General features: G+C 51.5%; 1 protein-coding gene and 2 long non-coding RNA genes across 3 annotated transcripts; 1 reads left to right on the top strand and 2 right to left on the bottom strand.

Annotated features, from left to right (window-relative positions):
- Positions 1-1,635: 1,635 nt before the first annotated feature.
- On the bottom strand, positions 1,636-16,995 carry BICDL2 (BICD family like cargo adaptor 2). Its single transcript, XM_040440214.1, has 9 exons — positions 16,504-16,995; positions 13,779-13,994; positions 7,377-7,493; positions 7,154-7,300; positions 6,375-6,551; positions 4,441-4,578; positions 4,222-4,352; positions 2,601-2,721; positions 1,636-2,406 (listed from the first exon to the last, which is right to left on the bottom strand). The coding sequence occupies exons 1-9, from the start codon at positions 16,915-16,917 to the stop codon at positions 2,251-2,253; spliced, it is 1,617 nt and encodes a 538-aa protein (XP_040296148.1). The 5' UTR covers positions 16,918-16,995; the 3' UTR covers positions 1,636-2,250.
- Positions 14,016-15,065, top strand: LOC121007947. Its single transcript, XR_005780492.1, has 3 exons — positions 14,016-14,354; positions 14,847-14,869; positions 15,031-15,065. It is a non-coding gene; the product is annotated as an uncharacterized LOC121007947 (long non-coding RNA).
- LOC121007948 lies at positions 14,706-15,974 on the bottom strand. The gene is made up of 3 exons (XR_005780493.1): positions 15,953-15,974; positions 14,810-14,864; positions 14,706-14,757 (listed from the first exon to the last, which is right to left on the bottom strand). It is a non-coding gene; the product is annotated as an uncharacterized LOC121007948 (long non-coding RNA).
- Positions 16,996-23,860: the final 6,865 nt, after the last annotated feature.

The raw sequence follows: 23,860 nt of genomic DNA, 5'->3' as shown, positions 1-23,860 counted from the left end.
TGATAGACTGCACGGATAGAGGCTGGATGTTATACACTGTGGTAATGGTAGACTGCATGCCTAGAGGCTGGATGTTATACACCTGTGGTAATGGTAGACTGCACGGCTAGAGGCTGGATGTTATTACAGTCCTGGTAATGGTAGACAGCACGGCTAGAGGCTGGATGTGATACACTGTGGTAATGGTAGACTGCACGGCTAGCGGCTGGATGTTATACACTGTGGTAATGGTAGACTGCACGGCTAGAGGCTGGGATGTCTATACACTGTGGTAATGGTAGACAGACGGCTAGAGGCTGGATGTTATACACCTGTGGTAATGGCAGACTGCACGGCTAGAGGCTGGATGTTATACACTGTGGTAATGGTAGACTGCACGGCTAGAGGCTGGATGTTATACACTGTGGTAATGGTAGACTGCATGGCTAGAGGCTGGATGTTATACACCTGTGGTAATGGTAGACTGCACGGCTAGAGGCTGGATGTTATACACTGTGGTAATGGTAGACAGCACGGCTAGAGGCTGGATGTTATACACCTGTGGTAATGGCAGACTGCATGGCTAGAGGCTGGATGTTATACACTGTGGTAATGGTAGACTGCATGGCTAGAGGCTGGATGTTATACACTGTGGTAATGGTAGAACTGCCTGCTAGAGGCTCGATGTTATACACTGTGGTAATGGTAGACTGCATGGCTAGAGGTGGATGTTATACACTGTGGTAATGGTAGACTGCATGGCTAGAGGTGGATGTTATACACTGTGGTAATGGTAGACTGCATAGCTAGAGGCTGGATGTTACAGTCTGGTAATGGTAGACAGCACGGCTAGAGGCTGGATGTTATTACACCTGTGGTAATGGTACACTGCATCGGCTAGAGGCTGGATGTTATACACTGTGGTAATGGCAGACTGCACGGCTAAAGGCTGGATGTTATACACTGAGGTAATGGCAGACTGCACGGCTAGAGGCTGGATGTTATACACTGTGGTAATGGTAGACTGCACGGCTAGAGGATGGATGTTATACACTGTGGTAATGGTAGACTGCATGTCTAGAGGCTGGATGTTATACACCTGTGGTAATGGTAGACTGCACGGCTAGAGGCTGGATGTTATACACTGTGGTAATGGCAGACTGCATGGCTAGAGGCTGGATGTTATACACTGTGGTAATGCAGACAGCACGGCTAGAGGCTGGATGTTATACACCTGTGGAATGAGCAGACTGCACGGCTAGAGCTGGATGTTCAACACATGTGGTAATGGTAGACTGCATGGCTAGAGGCTGGATGTTATACCACTGTGGTAATGGCAGACTGCACGGCTAGAGGCTGGATGTTATACACTGTAGGTAATGGCAAGACTGCATAGCTAGGAGGCTGGATGTTATACACTGTGGTAATGGTAGACTGCATGGCTAGAGCCTGGATGTTATACACTGTGGTAATGGCAGACTGCATGGCTAGAGCCTGGATGTTATACACCTGTTGGTAATGGCAGACTGCATGGCTAGAGGCTGGATGCTATACACTGTGGTAATGGCAGACTGCACGGCTAGAGGCTGGATGTTATACACTGTGGTAATGGTAGTCGGGTCTCCTGTTTTATAGACAGACACAGAGACATTCAAAATAAGCCTATATTATATACATAATCGACAGTATGTAACAGAGATGATAGAGTCTAGGACCCCCACACTCATGAGATATGGCGTTAGCCCCTCCCAATGACAAGGTGATATGAAGGACTATACGTAACATGGGGTTAGCTCCTCCTACTGCAGGGTGATATACAGATCTTCAATATGTGACATGCTGTTAGCTCCTCCCACCGCAGTGATATACAGATCTGTATGTGACATGGCCTTAAACTCCTCCCATTGCAGGGTGATATATATAGATCTATATGTGAATGATGTTAGCTCCTCCCATTGCAGGGCGATATATAGATCTATATGTGACATGCCATTAGCTTCTCTCAGGGTGATATAGCCGAGGCAAGTGATATAACCCATTGAGTATAATATCCTGTCCTCCATCTCCTGTGGGGGTAGTAGTCCTGAAGGATTTGCTTGTCCCACCCCCAGTAGTCGCTGTGGATTGTGCAGAGTGTTCCTATCACCCTTTGGGTGTTATAAATCCATGAGCAGTGGACCTCCTGAGGTGGCGGTAGATAGAGACATGGTGTAAGGACGCCCACACTGCCAGGAGGTCCACCAGAGCAGATGATGGCAGCTCCTCCTCATCTTAGAGCCTCTTGAAGATTGAGAAGATGCCACTGCCACCATCGCGTGGTCTCCGGCGGCTGTCTCTTCTGGTGGGGGTGGAGGGTGAGCTCTCGGATGTCCTCTCCTGCTCTCTCTGGGACTTCAGCTGCTGGTTGATAACAATCTGCATGTCGTCCTGTGTGGAGAAGGGCAACTGAGATCAACTTAATGGAATGACCAAGCGGGCAACCGCTAGAACCAAGTATCCAGCATGGCGTCGCTACACCCATCGGGTTAGTGGTAAACATGGGATAAGACAACCATGTCTATGTTATTGGGCCACAGCCACAAATCTAATGCCTTCTGCCAGTCGGACTCTTCTGCACTCACCTCCCAAGCCTCCAGCTCCTGGCTCAGTAACACCTTCTGCTCCACCGCACTGAGGAGCTGACGACTCATTGACTCCTTTTCCAGACGACATTTTGCCAACTCCAATTCCAGCTCCCCCTTCCTGAAGAGATGAAATAGGCATGAACAGCTTGAATGTCCACATACTGTAGACACATGCCATGTATTGTGTCCAAACATTGCCTACATACTCTACACGTAGTCTACGTACCGTCCACATACTCTACACACATTGTCCACATACTGTCTGCATGGCTGCAGAGAAGAAACGTACTTGTAGGGTTGACAGATTGGTGGGGGTCTGACACTCTGCACCCTGATAAGATGTTTTGGGCAGTCGCACCAGGAATAAGACAGTGGATGGAGCTGGAAGCTCCATACTCCATGTAGTGTCCTCGCCGGGTACTGCACTTCAGCTGCCCTACAAGTGAATGTACCCCAGCTCTATGGAGCCTTCTGCTTGGTACACTGCATTGTTTCCCACGCTGTGGCTGCCCAAAACAGCTGATTGTGGGGGGGCCTGGTGTTGGACCTCTACCAATCTGATGACCTATTCTGAGAATAGGTCATTAATATCAGTAGCTCGAGAACCCTTTTAACCATTAGCCCAGTGCATTGATTTCAGTGCTTCAGAACTTTCAGATCTCCCCAATACGTCATCCTAGTCACCTGTCATCCACCTCTACGTCATCCTAGTCACCTGTCATCCACCTCTACGTCATCCCAGTCACCCACCTCTATGTCATCCTAGTCACCTGTCATCCACCTCTACGTCATCCTAGTCACCTGTCATCCACCTCTACGTCATCCTAGTCACCTGTCATCCACCTCTACGTCATCCTAGTCACCTGTCACCCACCTCTATGTCATCCTAGTCACCTGTCATCTACCTCTACGTCATCCTAGTCACCTGTCATCCACCTCTACGTCATCCTAGTCACCTGTCATCCACCTCTACATCCTCCCAGTCACCAGTCATTCACCTCTACGTCATCCAAGACACCAGTCATTCACCTCTACGTCATCCTAGTCACCTGTCAACCACCTCTACGTCATCCCAGTCACCTGTCAACCACCTCTACGTCATCCTAGTCACCTGTCATCCACCTCTACATCCTCCCAGTCACCAGTCATTCACCTCTACGTCATCCAAGACACCAGTCATTCACCTCTACGTCATCCTAGTCACCTGTCAACCACCTCTACGTCATCCCAGTCACCTGTCAACCACCTCTACGTCATCCTAGTCACCTGTCATCCACCTCTACATCCTCCCAGTCACCAGTCATTCACCTCTACGTCATCCTAGTCACCTGTCAACCACCTCTACGTCATCCCAGTCACCTGTCAACCACCTCTACGTCATCCCAGTCACCTGTCAACCACCTCTACGTCATCCCAGTCACCTGTCAACCACCTCTACGTCATCCCAGTCACCTGTCAACCACCTCTACGTCATCCCAGTCACCTGTCAACCACCTCTACGTCATCCCAGTCACCTGTCATCCACCTCTACATCATTTCGTCCACCAGTCATCTGCACCACAGTCATGTCAGATATATCGTCACAATCTCATTCAGAGTTCCTCATCTGCTGACTCACTTCATAATTGCTTCATCACGGTCGGACACCGCTTGTCTCAGGACACTGTCGTGGTCATTCTGCTGTAGCATTTTGCGCAGTTTCTGAAGTTCCTCCTGCAGAGATTTTATCTCTATGTGTTGAAGGTTGACCTGTGGACAGAGAGGTCACTGGGTGTGAAGTGTAGACACTCCCATGGGGTGTGTAGATTGCACATTATGGGGTGGTAGGTATACTTACCACATCTTGCAGTCTCCCAATCTCCTCTTCTTTCTCCTGGATCATTTCTCGTTCTCTTTGTGTTTTGTATGTGGACATGTGACTTTCGCTCCCAAATGTGTGTCCCTCAAACTGGAGCGATGGGTTCATTGAGGTGCTCTGCAGTACAAAGGGGAAGAAGTATTATGGTACAAGACTCTAGACGACCATGCAGAAGCTCCACTAGGGGGTGACACACTGGAGTTACTGACATGAGGTACCTCTAGATCATTAATGTGTGCACATGGGACTCGGGGTAAATGCAGTCACTTTGTCGCAGGATCATTAGTCCTGTAGAAGCAGAACTGGTCCCACCTATAGTCTCCATTTTAGAATAGGAGTGCCGGTGGTCCGGGTCTTATCTCTGATGTTTTCTCAGATTTTCAGTGTCTGTTCCTTTTACTATGAACAATAATAGCATCTGTTGCCCATCACAAGGTGGTTTAGAGCAGATGCAGAGAATATCAATAGATCATTCTCCGATGTATAATTATTACCTCTTTATTACTAATGAAATATGATGGGATATTACAAAGGGATGAGGCTTCAAGGAAGCACCGAGGTGTGGAGTGAGTTATGTTCACTTTATGTTCATGTTAATCCTGGTCATACAAGTTATGTGCAGTCACCATCTCACATCAGGTCTTGAAATGGTTAGACACAACAATGAGATAAATCATGGGAATTACTGGAGCCACCATCAGAACAAATGATCAACTAACCCACAGAGTGAGCAAATCATCAACCAATGGACCACCATCAGAAGGAACGATCAATTAACTACCCCACAGAGACAGCGAGTCACCAACCAACAAGCTACCATCATAGAGCAACCAACCAAGTGACCAACAAACCACCATCAGAATTAGTGACCAGCTAACTAATCCAAAGAGAGCAAGTCACTGACCAACAAACCACCAACCAACAAGCCACTAATAGGAGAGGAAACCAACTGACTCACAGAGAAAGCAAATCACCAACCAATGAGCCACCATCAGAACGAACAACCACCCAACTGACCCACAAGGATACCATCTCACTGACCAACGAGCCACCATCAGAACAAGTGATCAATGAACTGAGCCACAGAGAGAGCCAACCAAAGAGCCACCATCAGAACGAGTAGCCAGTCAACTGACACAGAGAGTCACCGACCAATGAGCCACCATCGGAATCGGCACAAGACTCTAGACTCATCTGAATCGTTATCTCGCTGGTGTCAGCCACATTTGTCATTTCACTTTCAGACATGAATTTCTTCTCTGATATTTGACCTTCAGATGAACATGTGGCTCAGGCAGCGCCAAACTCCCTCCTCACCCCACAGCTGCCCCACGTCAGAACTGTCAAAGGAAGTTATAGAAGATGAAAGCAACAGAAAGTCATTTTTTTCAGTCAAATATGTGGTCTTCAGTCAGAGCTGGAGGACCATGGATGGGGCGATGTGGAGGACAGATGACGGGGCAATGGCGGAGGACAGATGACGGGGCAATGGCGGAGGACAGATGACGGGGCAATGGCGGAGGACAGATGACGGGGCAATGGCGGAGGACAGATGACGGGGCAATGGCGGAGGACAGATGACGGGGCAATGGCGGAGGACAGATGACGGGGCAATGGCGGAGGACAGATGACGGGGCAATGGCGGAGGACAGATGACGGGGCAATGGCGGAGGACAGATGACGGGGCAATGGCGGAGGACAGATGACGGGGCAATGGCGGAGGACAGATGACGGGGCAATGGCGGAGGACAGATGACGGGGAAATGGCGGAGGACAGATGACGGGGCAATGGCGGAGGACAGATGACGGGGAAATGGCGGAGGACAGATGACGGGGCAATGGCGGAGGACAGATGACAGGGCAATGTGGATAGGTTGTGGCAAAGCATTCAATAGGGTTTGAAGGTTCCTCACCTCATGTTCTGGGACTCCTGATGTCTCTTGCAGCTCAGAATGCAGAGAGTAGCGGCTGTCTTGGAGAGCAAAGTGACTGTCTCTCATCTTCAGCTCATCCTGTAGCTCTCCCACTTGTATCTGCAGGGACCGCTGACTGTCTCTTAGACCCTCAACTTCTAACAGTTTTTCCTGCATCTGGAAGAGACAATCAGCTTGTTAGTGTTTCATCCTAGAGAAGGACTGTGCTAAGGTCCAGGGATCTGCCTAACAGGATTAAAACACCCATTGTAATAGGGAGTGGGTGGACTCCATATGTTCACCAGTTGGCATAGTGCCCGCGTGTTGTCTGCATCCTGGCAGAGCCTAAGCAGCGCTGCTTCCACAGAACGTATTCTGACCCATGGTGCTCAGAATCAGCACATTTCCGGACTGGAGCAGGCCCTTCATCAGGGAGGTGGACCATACAGTACACGGGATAGTTTATGCCACACGTGCGGTCTCCTGTGCTCTCGGTTCATTGGTGTTGGGGTCTCCCTTTACACTGTTTAGTGACACTGACCCTCCAGTACTTCTCGGCAGTAATGTACGTGACACCCTCCAGCCCATTCTGACCCTACTTTTTGCTGTTTTCCACTTGATGAAGGGCCCGTCCTTGCCCCACGGGTCAGAATTCTTTCTTTGGAAGCAGCTGTTCTGCAGAGGCCACCCGCCATGACACAGTGTGGACAGGGTACTCTGCACCAGGCCTGATGTCTACTGTGACTTCTCAAGGCTGGGTCTCCGTCCCTTTCACTTACCTTTGCCTCTGTCTCATTCTTCCATCTCTCCAGCTGCAGGACGGTCTCTTTTAGGTGGAACATCAGGCTCTGTGCTCGCTCATTGTCCTCCCGAAGAGTTTTAATTTGAGACTCCATGTCTCTCTTCTTCTCCAGCAAGAGAGCATTCTAGAAAGATAAGAGCAGATCAGAGTGCGCGCTCCCCTCAGCCACATCCGACCCTGCAGGTAAGTCGTCTCCTCACCTCGCTCTGCAGACTTTGCAGTACGGGGGCGAATTGTCCTCGTCTCAGCGTCAGCTCCCGATTCTCTTCTCTTAGAGACTCCAACTGCAGAGTCAGAGACGATTCCACCTGAGAAACCTGAAGAAGAGAAGACACGGGGGTCACCACCGCCCTCTACTGAAGAGGTAAAAAGCCTCAGATACGTTGCCTGTTCTGCCTGCGCCGCAGGTCCCAAAGTGAAGTGGGCAAAGTTCACACGGTCAGTCGCTGTAGGTTGTAGGACCGCGCTGCAGTGAAGCTCCCCGATGTCTTCCCTTTCACGTACAGCCAGTCTCGGGCTTCGGAGAACATGGACGCCGTGCAGTCACCTGCGCTCTCATTCAGCCCCTCTGCAATTTAACAAATAGTCAAGCAGCACAAACACCAGACGGTTATAAAGGGGTTAATATACAAACGGCGACGAATAAAAGCTGCTCAGAAAACGCTGAGGAGTTCAAATGTTCCGGCCCGACCCGGGCTTCGCACAAGCTTCATCGGGGCGAGCACTCCGCCCACTCGGGGGTTTGTCTTAAAAACACCATAAATCCCCCCTTAACTATTTAAATACAGGGTGTATCACACAATTACAATAAACATTGTATCCATGGTAATAACAATAAAAGCATACTTCTAGTAGATACTGTTTACATAAGACGTACGCCTGGTGGAGCGCGTTCCGCAGCGTTATTTCAGCTGTCGTTCCTCGGTGACGCAATCCTGATCACATGGGCGGCTGTAGCCAATGAAGGCCGTTGTTTTGGTCCGTATCTAAGCTGCAGTATCTGCGGCTCGGATACGGACCTATTCACTTCAATGGGCCGCAAAAGATGCGGACAGAATAGGCAGTTATATCAATGGCTGTCCGTTCTGTTATGCAAATTGCGGAACGCACACGGACGCCACCCGTGTTTTGCGGATCCGCAATTTGCAGACCCGCAAAACACACAACGGTCGTGTGCATGAGGCCTAAGGCTGGAAGCCTTCATTGGCTACAGCCGCCCATGTGATCAGGATTGTGTCACCGAGGAACGACAGCTGAAATAACGCTGCGGAACGCGCTCCAGCAGGCGTACGTCTTATGTAAACAGTATCTACTAGAAGCATGCTTTTATTGTTATTTCCATGGATACAATGTTTATTGTAATTGTGTGATACAGGGTGTATTTAAATAGTTAATGGGGGGGGGGGATTTATGGGGTTTTTAAGACAAACCCCCGAGTGGGCGGAGTGCTCGCCCCGATGAAGCTTGTGCTCGGGCCGGAACATTTGAACTCCACAGCGTTTTCTGAGCAGCTTTTATTCGTCGCCGTTTGTATATTAACCCCTTTATAACCGACCGGTGTTTGTGCTGCTTGACTATTTGTTAAATTGCAGAGGGGCTGAATGAGAGCGCAGGTGACTGCACGGCGTCCATGTTCTCCGAAGCCCGAGACTGGCTCTACGTGAAAGGGAAGACATCGGGGAGCTTTACTGCAGCGCGGTCCTACAACCTACAAACCGGATTCCAAAAAAGTTGGGACACTATACAAATGGTGAATAAAAACTGAATGCAATGATGTGGAGGTGCCAACTTCTAATATTATATTCAGAATAGAACATAAATCACGGAACAAAAGTTTAAACTGAGAAAATGTACCATTTTAAGGGAAAAATATGTTGAATCAGAATTTCATGGTGTCAACAAATCCCCAAAAAGTTGGGACAAGGCCATTTTCACCACTGTGTGGCATCTCCCCTTCTTCTTCCAACACTCAACAGACGTCTGGGGACCGAGGAGACCAGTTTCTCCGGTTTAGAAATAGGAATGCTCTCCCGTTCTTGTCTAATCCAGGCCTCAAACTGCTCAATCGTCTTGGGCCTTCTTTGTTGCACCTTCCTCTTTATGATGCGCCAAATGTTCTCTATAGGTGACAGATCTGGACTGCAGACTGGCCATTTCAGTACCCGGATCCTTCTCCTACGCAGCCATGATGTTGGGATTGATGCAGAATGTGGTCTGGCATTATCTGGTTGGAAAATGCAGGGTCTTCCCTGAAAGAGATGACGTCTGGATGGGAGCATATGTTGTTCTAGAACCTGAATATATTTTTCTGCATTGATGGTGCCTTTCCAGACATGCAAGCTGCCCATGCCACACGCACTCATGCAACCCCATACCATCAGAGATGCAGGCTTCTGAACGGAGCGTTGATAACAACTTGGGTTGTCCTTGTCCTCCTTGGTCCGGATGACATGGCGTCCCAGATTTCCAAAAAGAACTTTGAATCGTGACTCGTCTGACCACAGAACAGTCTTCCATTTTGCCACACTCCATTGTAAATGATCCCTGGCCCAGTGAAAACGCCTGAGCTTGTGGATCTTGCTTAGAAATGGCTTCTTCTTTGCACTGTAGAGTTTCAGCTGGCAACGGCGGATGGCCCGGTGGATTGTGTTCACTGACAATGGTTTCTGGAAGTATTCCTGAGCCCATTCTGTGATTTCCTTTACAGTAGCATTCCTGTTTGTGGTGCGGTGTCGTTTAAGGGCCCGGAGATCACGGGCATCCAGTATGGTTTTACCGCCTTGACCCTTACGCACAGAGATTGTTCCAGATTCTCTGAATCTTCGGATGATGTTATGCACAGTTGATGATGATAGATGCAAAGTCTTTGCAATGTTTCGCTGGGTAACACCTTTCTGATATTGCTCCACTATCTTTCTGCGCAACATTGTGGGAATTGGTGATCCTCTACCCATCTTGGCTTCTGAGAGACACGGCCACTCTGAGAAGATCTTTTTATACCCAATCATGTTGCCAATTGACCTAATTAGTGTTAATTGGTCTTCCAGCTCTTCGTTATGCTCAAATTTACTTTTTCCTGCCTCTTATTGCTACTTGTCCCAACTTTTTGGGGATTTAATGACACCGTGAAAATTGGAATCAACGTATTTTTCCTTTAAAATGATACATTTACTCGGATTAAACGTTTGATCTGTCATCTACGTTCTATTACAAATAAAATATTGACATTTGCCATCTCCACATCATTGCATTCAGTTTTTATTCACAATTTGTTTAGTGTCCCAACTTTTTGGGAATCCGGTTTGTACATCCACCGCCCTCTACTGCCCAAAGGGGTCGCCCACCGCCCTCTACTGCCCAAAGGGGTCGCCCACCGCCCTCTACAGCCCAAAGGGGTCGCCCACCGCCCTCTACAGACCAAAGGGGTCGCCCACCGCCCTCTACAGCCCAAAGGGGTCGCCCACCGCCCTCTACAGCCCAAAGGGGTCGCCCACCGCCCTCTACAGACCAAAGGGGTCGCCCACCGCCCTCTACAGCCCAAAGGGGTCGCCCACCGCCCTCTACAGCCCAAAGGGGTCGCCCACCGCCCTCTACAGCCCAAAGGGGTCGCCCACCGCCCTCTACAGCCCAAAGGGGTCGCCCACCGCCCTCTACAGCCGAAGGGGGCCTCCCACCGCCCTCTACTGACCAAGAGGCTCACCCACCGCCCTCTACTGCCCAAAGGGGTCTCCCACCGCTCTCTACTGCCCAACGGGGTCTCCCACCGCTCTCTACTGCCCAACGGGGTCACCCACCGCCCTCTACTGCCCAAGGGGGTCGCCCACCGCCCTCTACTGCCCAAAGGGGTCGCCCACCGCCCTCTACTGCCCAAAGGGGTCGCCCACCGCCCTCTACTGCCCAAAGGGGTCGCCCACCGCCCTCTACTGCCCAAAGGGGTCGCCCACCGCCCTATACTGCCCAAAGGGGTCGCCCACAGCCCTCTATTGCCCAAAGGGGTCGCCCACCGCCCGCTACTGCCAAAAGGGGTCGCCCACCGCCCTCTACTGCCCACAGGGGTCTCCCACCGCCCTCTACTGCCCAAGGGGGTCGCCCACCGCCCTCTACTGCCCAAGGGGGTCGCCCACCGCCCTCTACTGCACAAGGGGGTCGCCCACCGCCCTCTACTGCCCAAAGGGGTCGGCCACCGCCCTCTACTGCCCAAAGGGGTCGCCCACCGCCCTCTACTGCCCAAAGGGGTCGCCCACCGCCCTCTACTGCCCAAAGGGGTCGCCCACCGCCCTCTACTGCCCAAAGGGGTCGCCCACCGCCGTCTACTGCCCAAAGGGGTCGCCCACCGCCCTCTACTGCCCAAAGGGGTCGCCCACCGCCCTCTACTGCCCAAAGGGGTCGCCCACCGCCCTCTACTGCCCAAAGGGGTCGCCCACCGCCCTCTACTGCCCAAAGGGGTCGCCCACCGCCCTCTACTGCCCAAAGGGGTCGCCCTCCGCCCTCTACTGCCAGACCACACCCAACCCAGGGGCTTACTGACTGCTGAGCTGTGTATCTCATCCTGCCCTGGTACCGGCCTGAAGTATAATTAACCCTTTGTGCCTTACACGGCTGACACCAGAGACAGCAGCGGGTGGCACGCCCCCTCCAGGCCCCCAGTGCTGAGGATTAGAGGGTGGTCGCTGTCACCCGGATTACATGAGCAGAACAGAGATGTATCCAACCTGTATCTAAGCAGCTGCTGACTCAAATCTTACTTGACATCTAAGGTTTCTCTTGAAATGCCAGAATAATGTCACCTAACTGCCTGCTCAGTGATGTATCTAATCCTGTCCTGTGTGATACAGTCCGCTCAGTGATGTATGTAATCCTGTCCTGTGTGATACAGTCTGCTCAGTGATGTATCTAATCCTGTCCTGTGTGATACAGTCTGCTCAGTGATGTATCTAATCCTGTCCTGTGTGATACTGCCTGCTCAGTGATGTATCTAATCCTGTCCTGTGTGATACAGTCTGCTCAGTGATGTATCTAATCCTGTCCTGTGTGATACTGTCTGCTGAGCTGTGTATCTAATCCTCTCCTGTGTGATACTGTCTGCTGAGCTGTGTATATAATCTATTCCTGTGTGATACTGTCTGCTGAGCTGTGTATCTAATCCTGTCCTGTGTGATACTGTCTGCTGAGCTGTGTATCTAATCCTATCCTGTGTGATACTGTCTGCTGAGCTGTGTATCTAATCCTATCCTGTGTGATACAGTCTGCTGAGCTGTGTATCTAATCTATTCCTGTGTGATACTGTCTGCTGAGCTGTGTATCTAATCCTATCCTGTGTGATACTGTCTGCTGAGCTGTGTATCTAATCCTATCCTGTGTGATACTGTCTGCTGAGCTGTGTATCTAATCCTGTCCTGTGTGATACTGTCTGCTGAGCTGTGTATCTAATCCTATCCTGTGTGATACTGCCTGCTGAGCTGTGTATCTAATCCTATCCTGTGTGATACTGTCTGCTGAGCTGTGTATCTAATCCTGTCCTGTGTGATACAGTCCGCTCATTGATGTATCTAATCCTGTCCTGTGTGATACAGCCTGCCCAGTGATGTATCTAATCCTGTCCTGTGTGATACAGCCTGCTCTTTGATGTATCTAATCCTGTCCTGTGTGATACTGCCTGCTCATTGATGTATCTAATCCTGTCCTGTGTGATACAGCCTGCTCATTGATGTATCTAATCCTGTCCTGTGTGATACTGCCTGCTCAGTGATGTATCTAATCCTCTCCTGTGTGATACTGTCTGCTGGGCTGTGTATCTAATCCTCTCCTGTGTGATACTGTCTGCTGAGCTGTGTATCTAATCCTATCCTGTGTGACACTGTCTGCTGAGCTGTGTATCTAATCCTATCCTGTGTGATACTGTCTGCTGAGCTGTGTATCTAATCCTGTCCTGTGTGATACTGTCTGCTGAGCTGTGTATCTAATCCTATCCTGTGTGATACTGCCTGCTGAGCTGTGTATCTAATCCTATCCTGTGTGATACTGTCTGCTGAGCTGTGTATCTAATCCTATCCTGTGTGATACCGTCTGCTGAGCTGTGTATCTAATCCTATCCTGTGTGATACAGTCTGCTGAGCTGGGTATCTAATCCTATCCTGTGTGATACCGTCTGCTGAGCTGTGTATCTAATCCTATCCTGTGTGATACTGTCTGCTGAGCTGTGTATCTAATCCTGTCCTGTGTGATACTGTCTGCTGAGCTGTGTATCTAATCCTGTCCTGTGTGATACTGCCTGCTCATTGATGTATCTAATCCTGTCCTGTGTGATACAGCCTGCCCAGTGATGTATCTAATCCTGTCATGTGTGATACAGCCTGCCCAGTGATGTATCTAACCCTGTCCTGTGTGATACTGCCTGCTCATTGATTTATCTAATCCTGTCCTGTGTGATACAGCCTGCCCAGTGATGTATCTAATCCTGTCCTGTGTGATACAGCCTGCCCAGTGATGTATCTAATCCTGTCCTGTGTGATACAGTCCGCTTATTGATGTATCTAATCCTGTCCTGTGTGATACAGCCTGCCCAGTGATGTATCTAATCCTGTCCTGTGTGATACAGTCACCTGTGCCAGCTGCTCCAGGAGGCGCTGGTTCTGCTCGCTCAGCTCCTGCGCGGCGCTGGCGCTCTCTCTGCCGCACTCTCGGTGCTCGGCGGTGAGTTGTCGGATCTGTTGTCGGGCGGCGCTCAGGTCGCTCTCCAGGTCGGTGATTTGCGCCTTCCATTCGCCGTCCTTCGCCTCCATCCTCAGCCGTAAGGCGTGCTTCTCCTGCTCCAGGCGCTGCAACACACAGGGGGAACGGCTACTGCATGGCATGCTGGGACTTGTAGTGCTCCCTGCCTCCACTGCTCAGCAGTCTATACTGACACAAGAGCCAACAGATATGAGGCAACAGCAGAATAGTGACTGCAGCTCTGGAGGTGACCGGAGTATAAGACCTGATATAAAAGTGGAATAGTGACTGCAGTTCTGAAGGTGACTGGAGTATAAGACCTAATGTAACAGAAGAATAGTGCCTGCAGCTCTGGAGGTGACTGGAGTATAAGACCTGATGTAACAGAAGAATAGTGACTGCAGCTCTGGATGTGACTGGAGTATAAGACCTGATGTAACAGCAGAATAGTGACTGCAGCTCTGGAGGTGACCGGAGTATAAGACCTGATGTAACAGCAGAATAGTGACTGCAGCTCTGGAGGTGACCGGAGTATAAGACCTGATATAAAAGTGGAATAGTGACTGCAGTTCTGAAGGTGACTGGAGTATAAGACCTAATGTAACAGAAGAATAGTGACTGCAGCTCTGGAGGTGACTGGAATATAAGACCTAATGTAACAAAAGAATAGTGACTGCAGCTCTGGAGGTGACTGGAGTATAAGACCTGATGTAACAGAAGAATAGTGACTGCAGCTCTGGAGGTGACTGGAGTATAAGACCTAATGTAACAGAAGAATAGTGACTGCAGCTCTGGAGGTGACTGGAGTATAAGACCTGATGTAACAGAAGAATAGTGACTGCAGCTCTGGAGGTGACTGGAGTATAAGACCTGATGTAATATAATAGTGACTGCAGCTCTGGGTGTGACTAGAGTATAAGACCTGATGTAACAGAAGAATAGTGACTGCAGCTCTGGAGGTGACTGGAGTATAAGACCTGATGTAATATAATAGTGACTGCAGCTCTGGAAGTGACTGGAGTATAAGACCTGATGTAACATCGGAATTGAGACTGCAGCTCTGGATGTGACTGGAGTATAAGACATGATGCAACAGCAGAATAGTGACTCAGCTCTGGATGTGACTGGAGTATGAGGTGGGAGGTAACAGAAGAATAGTGACTGCAGCTCTGGATGTGACTGGAGTATAAGACATGAGGTAAGAAGAATTGTGGTTGCAGCTCTGGATGTGACTGGACTATAAGACCTGATGTCACAGCAGAATAGTGCCTGCAGCTCTGGATGTGACTGGACTATAAGACCTGATGTCACAGCAGAATAGTGCCTGCAGCTCTGGATGTGACTGGAGTATAAGACCTGATGTGACAGCAGAATAGTGACTGCAGCTCTGGGTGTGACTGGAGTATAAACATGATGTAACAGAAGAATAGTGACTGCAGCTCTGGAAGTAACTGGAGTATAAGACCTGATGTAACATCGGAATTGAGACTGCAGCTCTGGATGTGACTGGAGTATAAGACATGATGCAACAGCAGAATAGTGACTCAGCTCTGGATGTGACTGGAGTATGAGGTGGGAGGTAACAGAAGAATAGTGACTGCAGCTCTGGGTGTAACTGGAGTATAAGACATGATGCAACAGCAGAATAGTGACTGCAGCTCTGGATGTGACTGGAGTACAAGACCTGATGTAACAGCAGAATAGTAACAGCAGCTTTGGGTGTGACTGGAGTATGAGATGGGAGGTAACAGAAGAATAGTGACTGCAGCTCTGGGTGTGACTGGAGTATAAGACATGACGTAAGAAGAATTGTGGTTGCAGCTCTGGATGTAACTGGAGTATAAGACATGATGTAGGAGCAGAAGAGTAATTGCAGCTCTGGAAGTGGCTGGAGTATAAGACATGTTGCAAGAGCAGAATAGTAACTGCAGCTCTGGCTGTGACTGGAGTATGAGATGGGAGGTAACAGCAGAATAGTGACTGCAGCTCTGGATGTGACTGGAATATGAGATGGGAGGTAACAAGAATAGTGACTGCAGCTCTGGGTGTGACTGGAGTATTAGACCTGATGTAACAGAAGAATAGTGACTGCAGCTCTGGATGTGACTGGAGTATAAGATATGATGCAACATCAGAATAGTGACTGCAGCTCTTGATGTGACTGGAGTATGAGATGGGAGATAAAAGCAGAATAGTGACTGCAGCTCTGGATGTGACTGGAGTATAATAAATGAGGTAACAGCAAAATAGCACCTGGAGCTCTGGATGTGACTGGAGTATAAGACCTGATGTGAGAAGAATTGTTGCAGCTCTGGATGGGGCTGGAGTATAAGACATGATGTAAGATCAGAATAGTGACTGCAGCTCTGGGTGTGACTGGAGTACAAGACATGATGCAACAGAAGAATAGTGACTGCAGCTCTGGATGTGACTGGAGTATAAGACATGAGGTAACAGCAAAATAGCACCTGGAGCTCTGCATGTGACTGGAGTATAAGACCTGTTGTAAGAAGAATTGTTGCAGCTCTGGGTGTGACTGGAGTATAATACATGATGCAACAGAAGAGTAGTGACTGCAGCTCTGGGTGTGACTGGAGTACATGTTGGGGCTCCCACCTCGCGGGTCTCCCTCAGCTCCTCCTCCAGCGCCTCGCGCTCCTTCTCCAGGTAGTCGTTCCTCTCCAGGAGGGCCTTGCCCAGTTCTGCTGCCAGGAGCAGGTCCTTGTCCTTCCTCTCCAGGGCCAGGCCGAGGTCCTCCTCCCGGCGCCCCTCCTCATCCTCCTCCAGGTAGGACGGTCGTCTCTCTATCAGGAAGGGGTAGAAATGTTCCTCCATGGTGGGGGAGGCCATGCCACCATCCCAGCTGTGGGGGGCGCCCTCCCGAGTCTCCGCGTCCCCCGAGGTCATTAGATGGGTGAAGCTGGGGAACAAATGAAGAAGGGTGAGACCCCCACAGCAGCGGGACCACCGCACGAGGCTCCAGTACCCTAAATCTATGACCACGCCCTGCGCGGTGCGGGTACCAAACATCTATGACCACAACCAGCGCTGCACACTGCGGGTACCCCATACAGACTCGGACTGGCCCACCGTGGAGGCGGGGGATTCCTCGTGGGCCCCCAGTCTCCTGCGCCCGGAGATAAGACTGAGGAGTAATTATTTCTCTGCTTTCTCCAGAGAGATAATTATTTTAGCCACTAGGTGGCAGTATCGCACAGCTGAGCAGCCTCCTACTGGTGTACATTGTACAGGAGGCCCCACAGTATCTTCTAGACTTCCCGGCTGCTGCTGGCAGTGAAGGAGGAGAGAACATGTCTGACCGTCCTCCTGCCCTCCCTGCTGTCAGAGGACTCCTCTGCGGTGCTGACTTCTCAGGTGCAGACAGCCGTGAGCTGTAGGAGACTGTAGGGCCTCATGCACACGACAGTGTTTTTTCACGGTCAGTGATTTGGCTTCAGTGGTCCGTGTCCGATTTTGCTTCAGATGTGTTTCCTTGTGTCTTCCTTTTTTATTGTCTGACAGGGAAAAAAAGGAAGGTTAATGAAAAGTGTAATTTTATTGGACCAAGGTCTTGTAGAAAAAAAACGGACACGGATGACATACCAGTTGTGCATCCGTTTTTTTTGACGGACCCATTGACTTGAATGGGTCTGTCCTCTGTTTTCCACTGACAAGAATAGGACAGGTTATATTTTTTTGACGGACTGGAATCACGGACGCAGAGAAAAAACGGAGGACTATCAGTTTTTTTTCACAGCTCCATAGAAATGAATGGGACCTCCGCTAAACTGTGAAAAATGACGGAACGGACGCGGATGCACACAACGGTCGTTTGCATGAGGCCTAAGGCTGAGTTCACACGGGCGAGATTTCCGCGCGGATGCCATGCGGGAGGTGAACGCATTGCGCCCGCTCTGAATCCGGACCCATTCACTTCTATGGGGCTGTGCACATGAGCGGTGATTTTTACGCATCACTTGTGCATTGCGTGAAAATCGCAGATTGCTCTATATTGTGCGTTTTTCACGCAACGCAGGCCCCATAGAAGTGAATGGGGCTGAGTGAAAATCGCAACCAAGTGCGGATGCGGTGTGATTTTCACGCACGGTTGCTATAAGGGAAAATAATAGCATTCTGAATACAGAACGCATAGTACAATGGCGCTGGAGGGGTTAAAAAAATTAATACAATTTTTTAACTCCCCTTAATCCACTTGTTCGCGCAGCCTCTTCTGTCTTCATCTGTGAGGAAAAGGACCTGTGGTGACGTCACTGTGCTCATCACATGGTCCGTCACATGATCCGTCACCATGTTATAAGGGGATATAATACAATCTACAGAACACCGATCCCAAGCCTGAGCTTCTGTGAAGAAGTCCGGCTCTGGGAACCACAGTCGGTTTATTATTACGTGCGTGCAAAACACATTCCACCCGCGTGATAAAAACTGAACAACGGAACGTAATCGCAGTCAAAACTGACTGAAATTGGGTACCTACTCGCGCGGGTTTGCCGCAATGCACCGGGACGCATCCAGACCTAATCCGGACACGCTCGTGTGAACTCAGCCTAAGGGGTTTATAGCAGACTGAGTACTGTGTATGTGTGGTACTGGGGCGACTCTGCCCTCGGTCCTCCCAATGCTCTGCTTTAGGTGCACCCCCATAAGTGCTCCAGATACCCCCACTCTAAATGCACCCCTAATATTGCCTCTTCTCCAGTTGCCCCTGCTCCAGTATCCCCACTATTACCCTGCCTCCGGTGACCCTAATACCCCTGCTCCAGGATCCCCACTATTACCCTGCCTCCGGTGACCCTAATACCCCTGCTCCAGGATCCCCACTATTACCCTGCCTCAGGTGAACCTAATACCCCTGCTCCAGGATCCCCACTATTACCCTGCCTCCGGTGACCCTAATACTCCTGCTCCAGGATCCCCACTATCACCCTGCCTCCGGTGACCCTAATACCCCTGCTCCAGGATCCCCACTATTACCCTGCCTCAGGTGACCCTAATACCCCTGCTCCAGGATCCCCACTATTACCCTGCCTCAGGTGACCCTAATACCCCTGCTCCAGGATCCCCACTATTACCCTGCCTCAGGTGAACCTAATACCCCTGCTCCAGGATCCCCACTATTACCCTGCCTCAGGTGACCCTAATACCCCTGCTCCAGGATCCCCTCTATTACCCTGCCTCAGGTGAACCTAATACCCCTGCTCCAGGATCCCCACTATTACCCTGCCTCAGGTGACCCTAATACCCCTGCTCCAGGATCCCCACTATTACCCTGCCTCCGGTGACCTAATACCCCTGCTCCAGGATCCGCACTATTACCCTGCCTCAGGTGACCCTAATACCCCTGCTCCAGGATCCCCACTATCACCCTGCCTCCGGTGACCCTAATACCCCTGCTCCAGGATCCCCACTATTACCCTGCCTCCGGTGACCCTAATACCCCTGCTCCAGGATCCGCACTATTACCCTGCCTCCGGTGACCATAATACCCCTGCTCCAGGATCCCCACTATTACCCTGCCTCCGGTGAACCTAATACCCCTGCTCCAGGATCCGCACTATTACCCTGCCTCTGGTGACCTAATACTCCTGCTCCAGGATCCGCACTATTACCCTGCCTCCGGTGACCATAATACCCCTGCTCCAGGATCCCCACTATTACCCTGCCTCCGGTGAACCTAATACCCTGCTCCAGGATCCACACTATTACCCTGCCTCCGGTGACCCTAATGCCTCTGCTCCAGGATCCCCACTATTACCCTGCCTCCGGTGAACCTAATACCCCTGCTCCAGGATCCGCACTATTACCCTGCCTCCGGTGACCCTAATACTCCTGCTCCAGGATCCCCACTATCACCCTGCCTCTGGTGACCCTAATACCCCTGCTCCAGGATCCTCACTATTACCCTGCCTCTGGTGACCCTAATACCCCTGCTCCAGGATCCCCACTATTACCCTGCCTCAGGTGACCCTAATACCCCTGCTCCAGGATCCCACTATTACCCTGCCTCAGGTGACCCTAATACCCCTGCTCCAGGATCCACACTATTACCCTGCCTCTGGTGACCCTAATATCCTGCTCCAGAATCCCCACTATTACCCTGCCTCCGGTGACCCTAATACCCCTGCTCCAGGATCCCCACTATTACCCTGCCTCCGGTGACCCTAATACCCCTGCTCCAGGATCCCCACTATTACCCTGCCTCCGGTGACCCTAATACCCCTGCTCCAGGATCCCCACTATTACCCTGCCTCCGGTGACCCTAATACCCCTGCTCCAGGATCCCCACTATTACCCTGCCTCCGGTGACCCTAATACCCTGCTCCAGGATTCCCACTATTACCCTGCCTCCGGTGACCCTAATACCCCTGCTCCAGGATCTCCACTATTACCCTGCCTCCGGTGACCCTAATACCCCTGCTCCAGGATCCCCACTATTACCCTGCCTCTGGTGACCCTAATACCCCTGCTCCAGGATCCTCACTATTACCCTGCCTCCGGTGACCCTAATACCCCTGCTCCAGGATCCCCACTATTACCCTGCCTCGGTGACCCTAATACCCTGCTCCAGGATCCCCACTATTACCCTGCCTCAGGTGACCCTAATACCCCTGCTCCAGGATCCACACTATTACCCTGCCTCCGGTGACCCTAATACCCCTGCTCCAGGATCCACACTATTACCCTGCCTCGGTGACCCTAATACCCCTGCTCCAGGATCCCACTATTACCCTGCCTCTGGTGACCCTAATACCCCTGCTCCAGGATCCCCACTATTACCCTGCCTCCGGTGACCCTAATACCCCTGCTCCAGGATCCCCACTATTACCCTGCCTCCGGTGACCTTAATACTCCTGCTCCAGGATCCCCACTATCACCCTGCCTCCGGTGACCCTAATACCCCTGCTCCAGGATCCCCACTATTACCCTGCCTCCGGTGACCCTAATACTCCTGCTCCAGGATCCCCACTATCACCCTGCCTCCGGTGACCCTAATACCCCTGCTCCAGGATCCGCACTATTACCCTGCCTCAGGTGACCTAATACCCTGCTCCAGGATCCCCACTATCACCCTGCCTCCGGTGACCCTAATACCCCTGCTCCAGGATCCCCACTATTACCCTGCCTCGGTGACCCTAATACCCCTGCTCCAGGATCCCCACTATTACCCTGCCTCCGGTGACCCTAATACCCCTGCTCCAGGATCCCCACTATTACCCTGCCTCCGGTGACCCTAATACCCCTGCTCCAGGATCCCTACTTTTACCCTGCCTCAGGTGACCCTAATACCCCTGCTCCAGGATCCCCACTATTACCCTGCCTCAGGTGACCCTAATACCCCTGCTCCAGGATCCACACTATTACCCTGCCTCGGTGACCCTAATACCCCTGCTCCAGGATCCCCACTATTACCCTGCCTCCGGTGACCTAATACCCCTGCTCCAGGATCCCCACTATTACCCTGCCTCCGGTGACCCTAATACCCCTTCTCCAGGATCCCCACTATTACCCTGCTTCAGGTGACCTAATACCCCTGCTCCAGGATCCCCACTATTACCCTGCCTCAGGTGACCCTAATACCCCTGCTCCAGGATCCGCACTATTACCCTGCCTCAGGTGACCCTAATACCCCTGCTCCAGGATCCCCACTATTACCCTGCCTCCGGTGACCCTAATACCCCTGCTCCAGGATCCGCACTTTTACCCTGCCTCAGGTGACCCTAATACCCCTGCTCCAGGATCCCCACTATTACCCTGTCTCAGGAGACCCTAATACCCCTGCTCCAGGATCCCACTATTACCCTGCCTCGGTGACCCTAATACCCCTGCTCCAGGATCCCCACTATTACCCTGTCTCAGGAGACCCTAATACCCCTGCTCCAGGATCCCCACTATTACCCTGCCTCCGGTGACCCTAATACCCCTGCTCCAGGATCCCCACTATTACCCTGCCTCCGGTGACCTTAATACTCCTGCTCCAGGATCCCCACTATCACCCTGCCTCCGGTGACCCTAATACCCCTGCTCCAGGATCCCCACTATTACCCTGCCTCTGGTGACCCTAATACTCCTGCTCCAGGATCCCCACTATCACCCTGCCTCCGGTGACCCTAATACCCCTGCTCCAGGATCCCCACTATTACCCTGCCTCAGGTGACCCTAATACCCTGCTCCAGGATCCCCACTATTACCCTGCTCCAGGATCCCCACTATTACCCTGCCTCAGTTGACCCTAATACCCCTGCTCCAGGATCCACACTATTACCCTGCCTCAGGTGACCCTAATACCCTGCTCCAGGATCCCCACTATTACCCTGCCTCCGGTGACCCTAATACCCCTGCTCCAGGATCCCCACTATTACCCTGCCTCGGTGACCCTAATACCCCTGCTCCAGGATCCCCACTATTACCCTGCCTCTGGTGACCCTAATACCCCTGCTCCAGGATCCTCACTATTACCCTGCCTCCGGTGACCCTAATCCCTGCTCCAGGATCCCCACTATTACCCTGCCTCAGGTGACCCTAATACCCCTGCTCCAGGATCCACACTATTACCCTGCCTCCGGTGACCCTAATACCCCTGCTCCAGGATCCACACTATTACCCTGCCTCCGGTGACCCTAATACCCCTGCTCCAGGATCCCCACTATTACCCTGCCTCTGGTGACCCTAATACCCCTGCTCCAGGATCCCCACTATTACCCTGCCTCCGGTGAACCTAATACCCCTGCTCCAGGATCCGCACTATTACCCTGCCTCCGGTGACCCTAATACTTCTGCTCCAGGATCCGCACTATTACCCTGCCTCCGGTGACCATAATACCCCTGCTCCAGGATCCCCACTATTACCCTGCCTCCGGTGAACCTATACCCCTGCTCCAGGATCCACACTATTACCCTGCCTCTGGTGACCCTAATACTCCTGCTCCAGGATCCGCACTATTACCCTGCCTCCGGTGACCATAATACCCCTGCTCCAGGATCCCCACTATTACCCTGCCTCGGTGAACCTAATACCCCTGCTCCAGGATCCACACTATTACCCTGCCTCGGTGACCCTAATGCCTTTGCTCCAGGATCCCCACTATTACCCTGCCTCCGGTGAACCTAATACCCCTGCTCCAGGATCCACACTATTACCCTGCCTCTGGTGACCCTAATACTTCTGCTCCAGGATCCCCACTATTACCCTGCCTCCGGTGACCATAATACCCCTGCTCCAGGATCCCCACTATTACCCTGCCTCCGGTGAACCTAATACCCCTGCTCCAGGATCCACACTATTACCCTGCCTCCGGTGACCCTAATGCCTTTGCTCCAGGATCCCCACTATTACCCTGCCTCCGGTGAACCTAATACCCTGCTCCAGGATCCGCACTATTACCCTGCCTGGTGACCCTAATATCCTGCTCCAGGATCCCCACTATCACCCTGCCTCTGGTGACCCTAATACCCCTGCTCCAGGATCCTCACTATTACCCTGCCTCTGGTGACCCTAATACCCCTGCTCCAGGATCCCCACTATTACCCTGCCTCGATGACCCTAATACCCCTGCTCCAGGATCCCCACTATTACCCTGCCTCAGGTGACCCTTACCCTGCTCCAGGATCCCCACTATTACCCTGCCTCCGGTGACCCTAATACCCCTGCTAGGATCCCCACTATTACCCTGCCTCAGGTGACCCTAATACCCTGCTCCAGGATCCCCACTATTACCCTGCCTCGGTGACCCTAATCTCTCCAGGATCCCCACTATTACCCTGCCTCGGTGACCCTAATACTCCTGCTCCAGGATCCCCACTATTACCCTGCCTCAGGTGACCCTAATACTCCTCTCCAGGATCTATTACCCTGCCTCTGGTGACCCTAATACTGCTCCAGGATCCCCACTATTACCTGCCTAGATGACCCTAATACCCTGCTCCAGGATCCCCACTATTACCCTGCCTCAGG

The sequence above is a fragment of the Bufo bufo genome, chromosome 7 (genome assembly GCF_905171765.1).
Source record: "Bufo bufo chromosome 7, aBufBuf1.1, whole genome shotgun sequence".
Taxonomy (NCBI): domain Eukaryota; kingdom Metazoa; phylum Chordata; class Amphibia; order Anura; family Bufonidae; genus Bufo; species Bufo bufo.
Note: the sequence above shows the minus strand (reverse complement) of the source record. Positions and strands in the feature narration are given on the sequence as shown.

What these genes read in the sequence shown, in the direction of transcription:
- BICDL2 (XM_040440214.1), bottom strand. Translation starts at nt 16,917, where the DNA reads ATGTTTGGTACCCGCACCGCGCAGGGCGTGGTCATAGATTTAGGGTAC. An exon ending in AGAATGAGACAGAGGCAAAG is followed by an intron (nt 6,552 to 7,153) that starts GTAAGTGAAAGG and finishes TGTCTCTTCCAG; the next exon opens with ATGCAGGAAAAACTGTTAGA. An exon ending in TTGGGAGACTGCAAGATGTG is followed by an intron (nt 4,353 to 4,440) that starts GTAAGTATACCT and finishes CTCTGTCCACAG; the next exon opens with GTCAACCTTCAACACATAGA.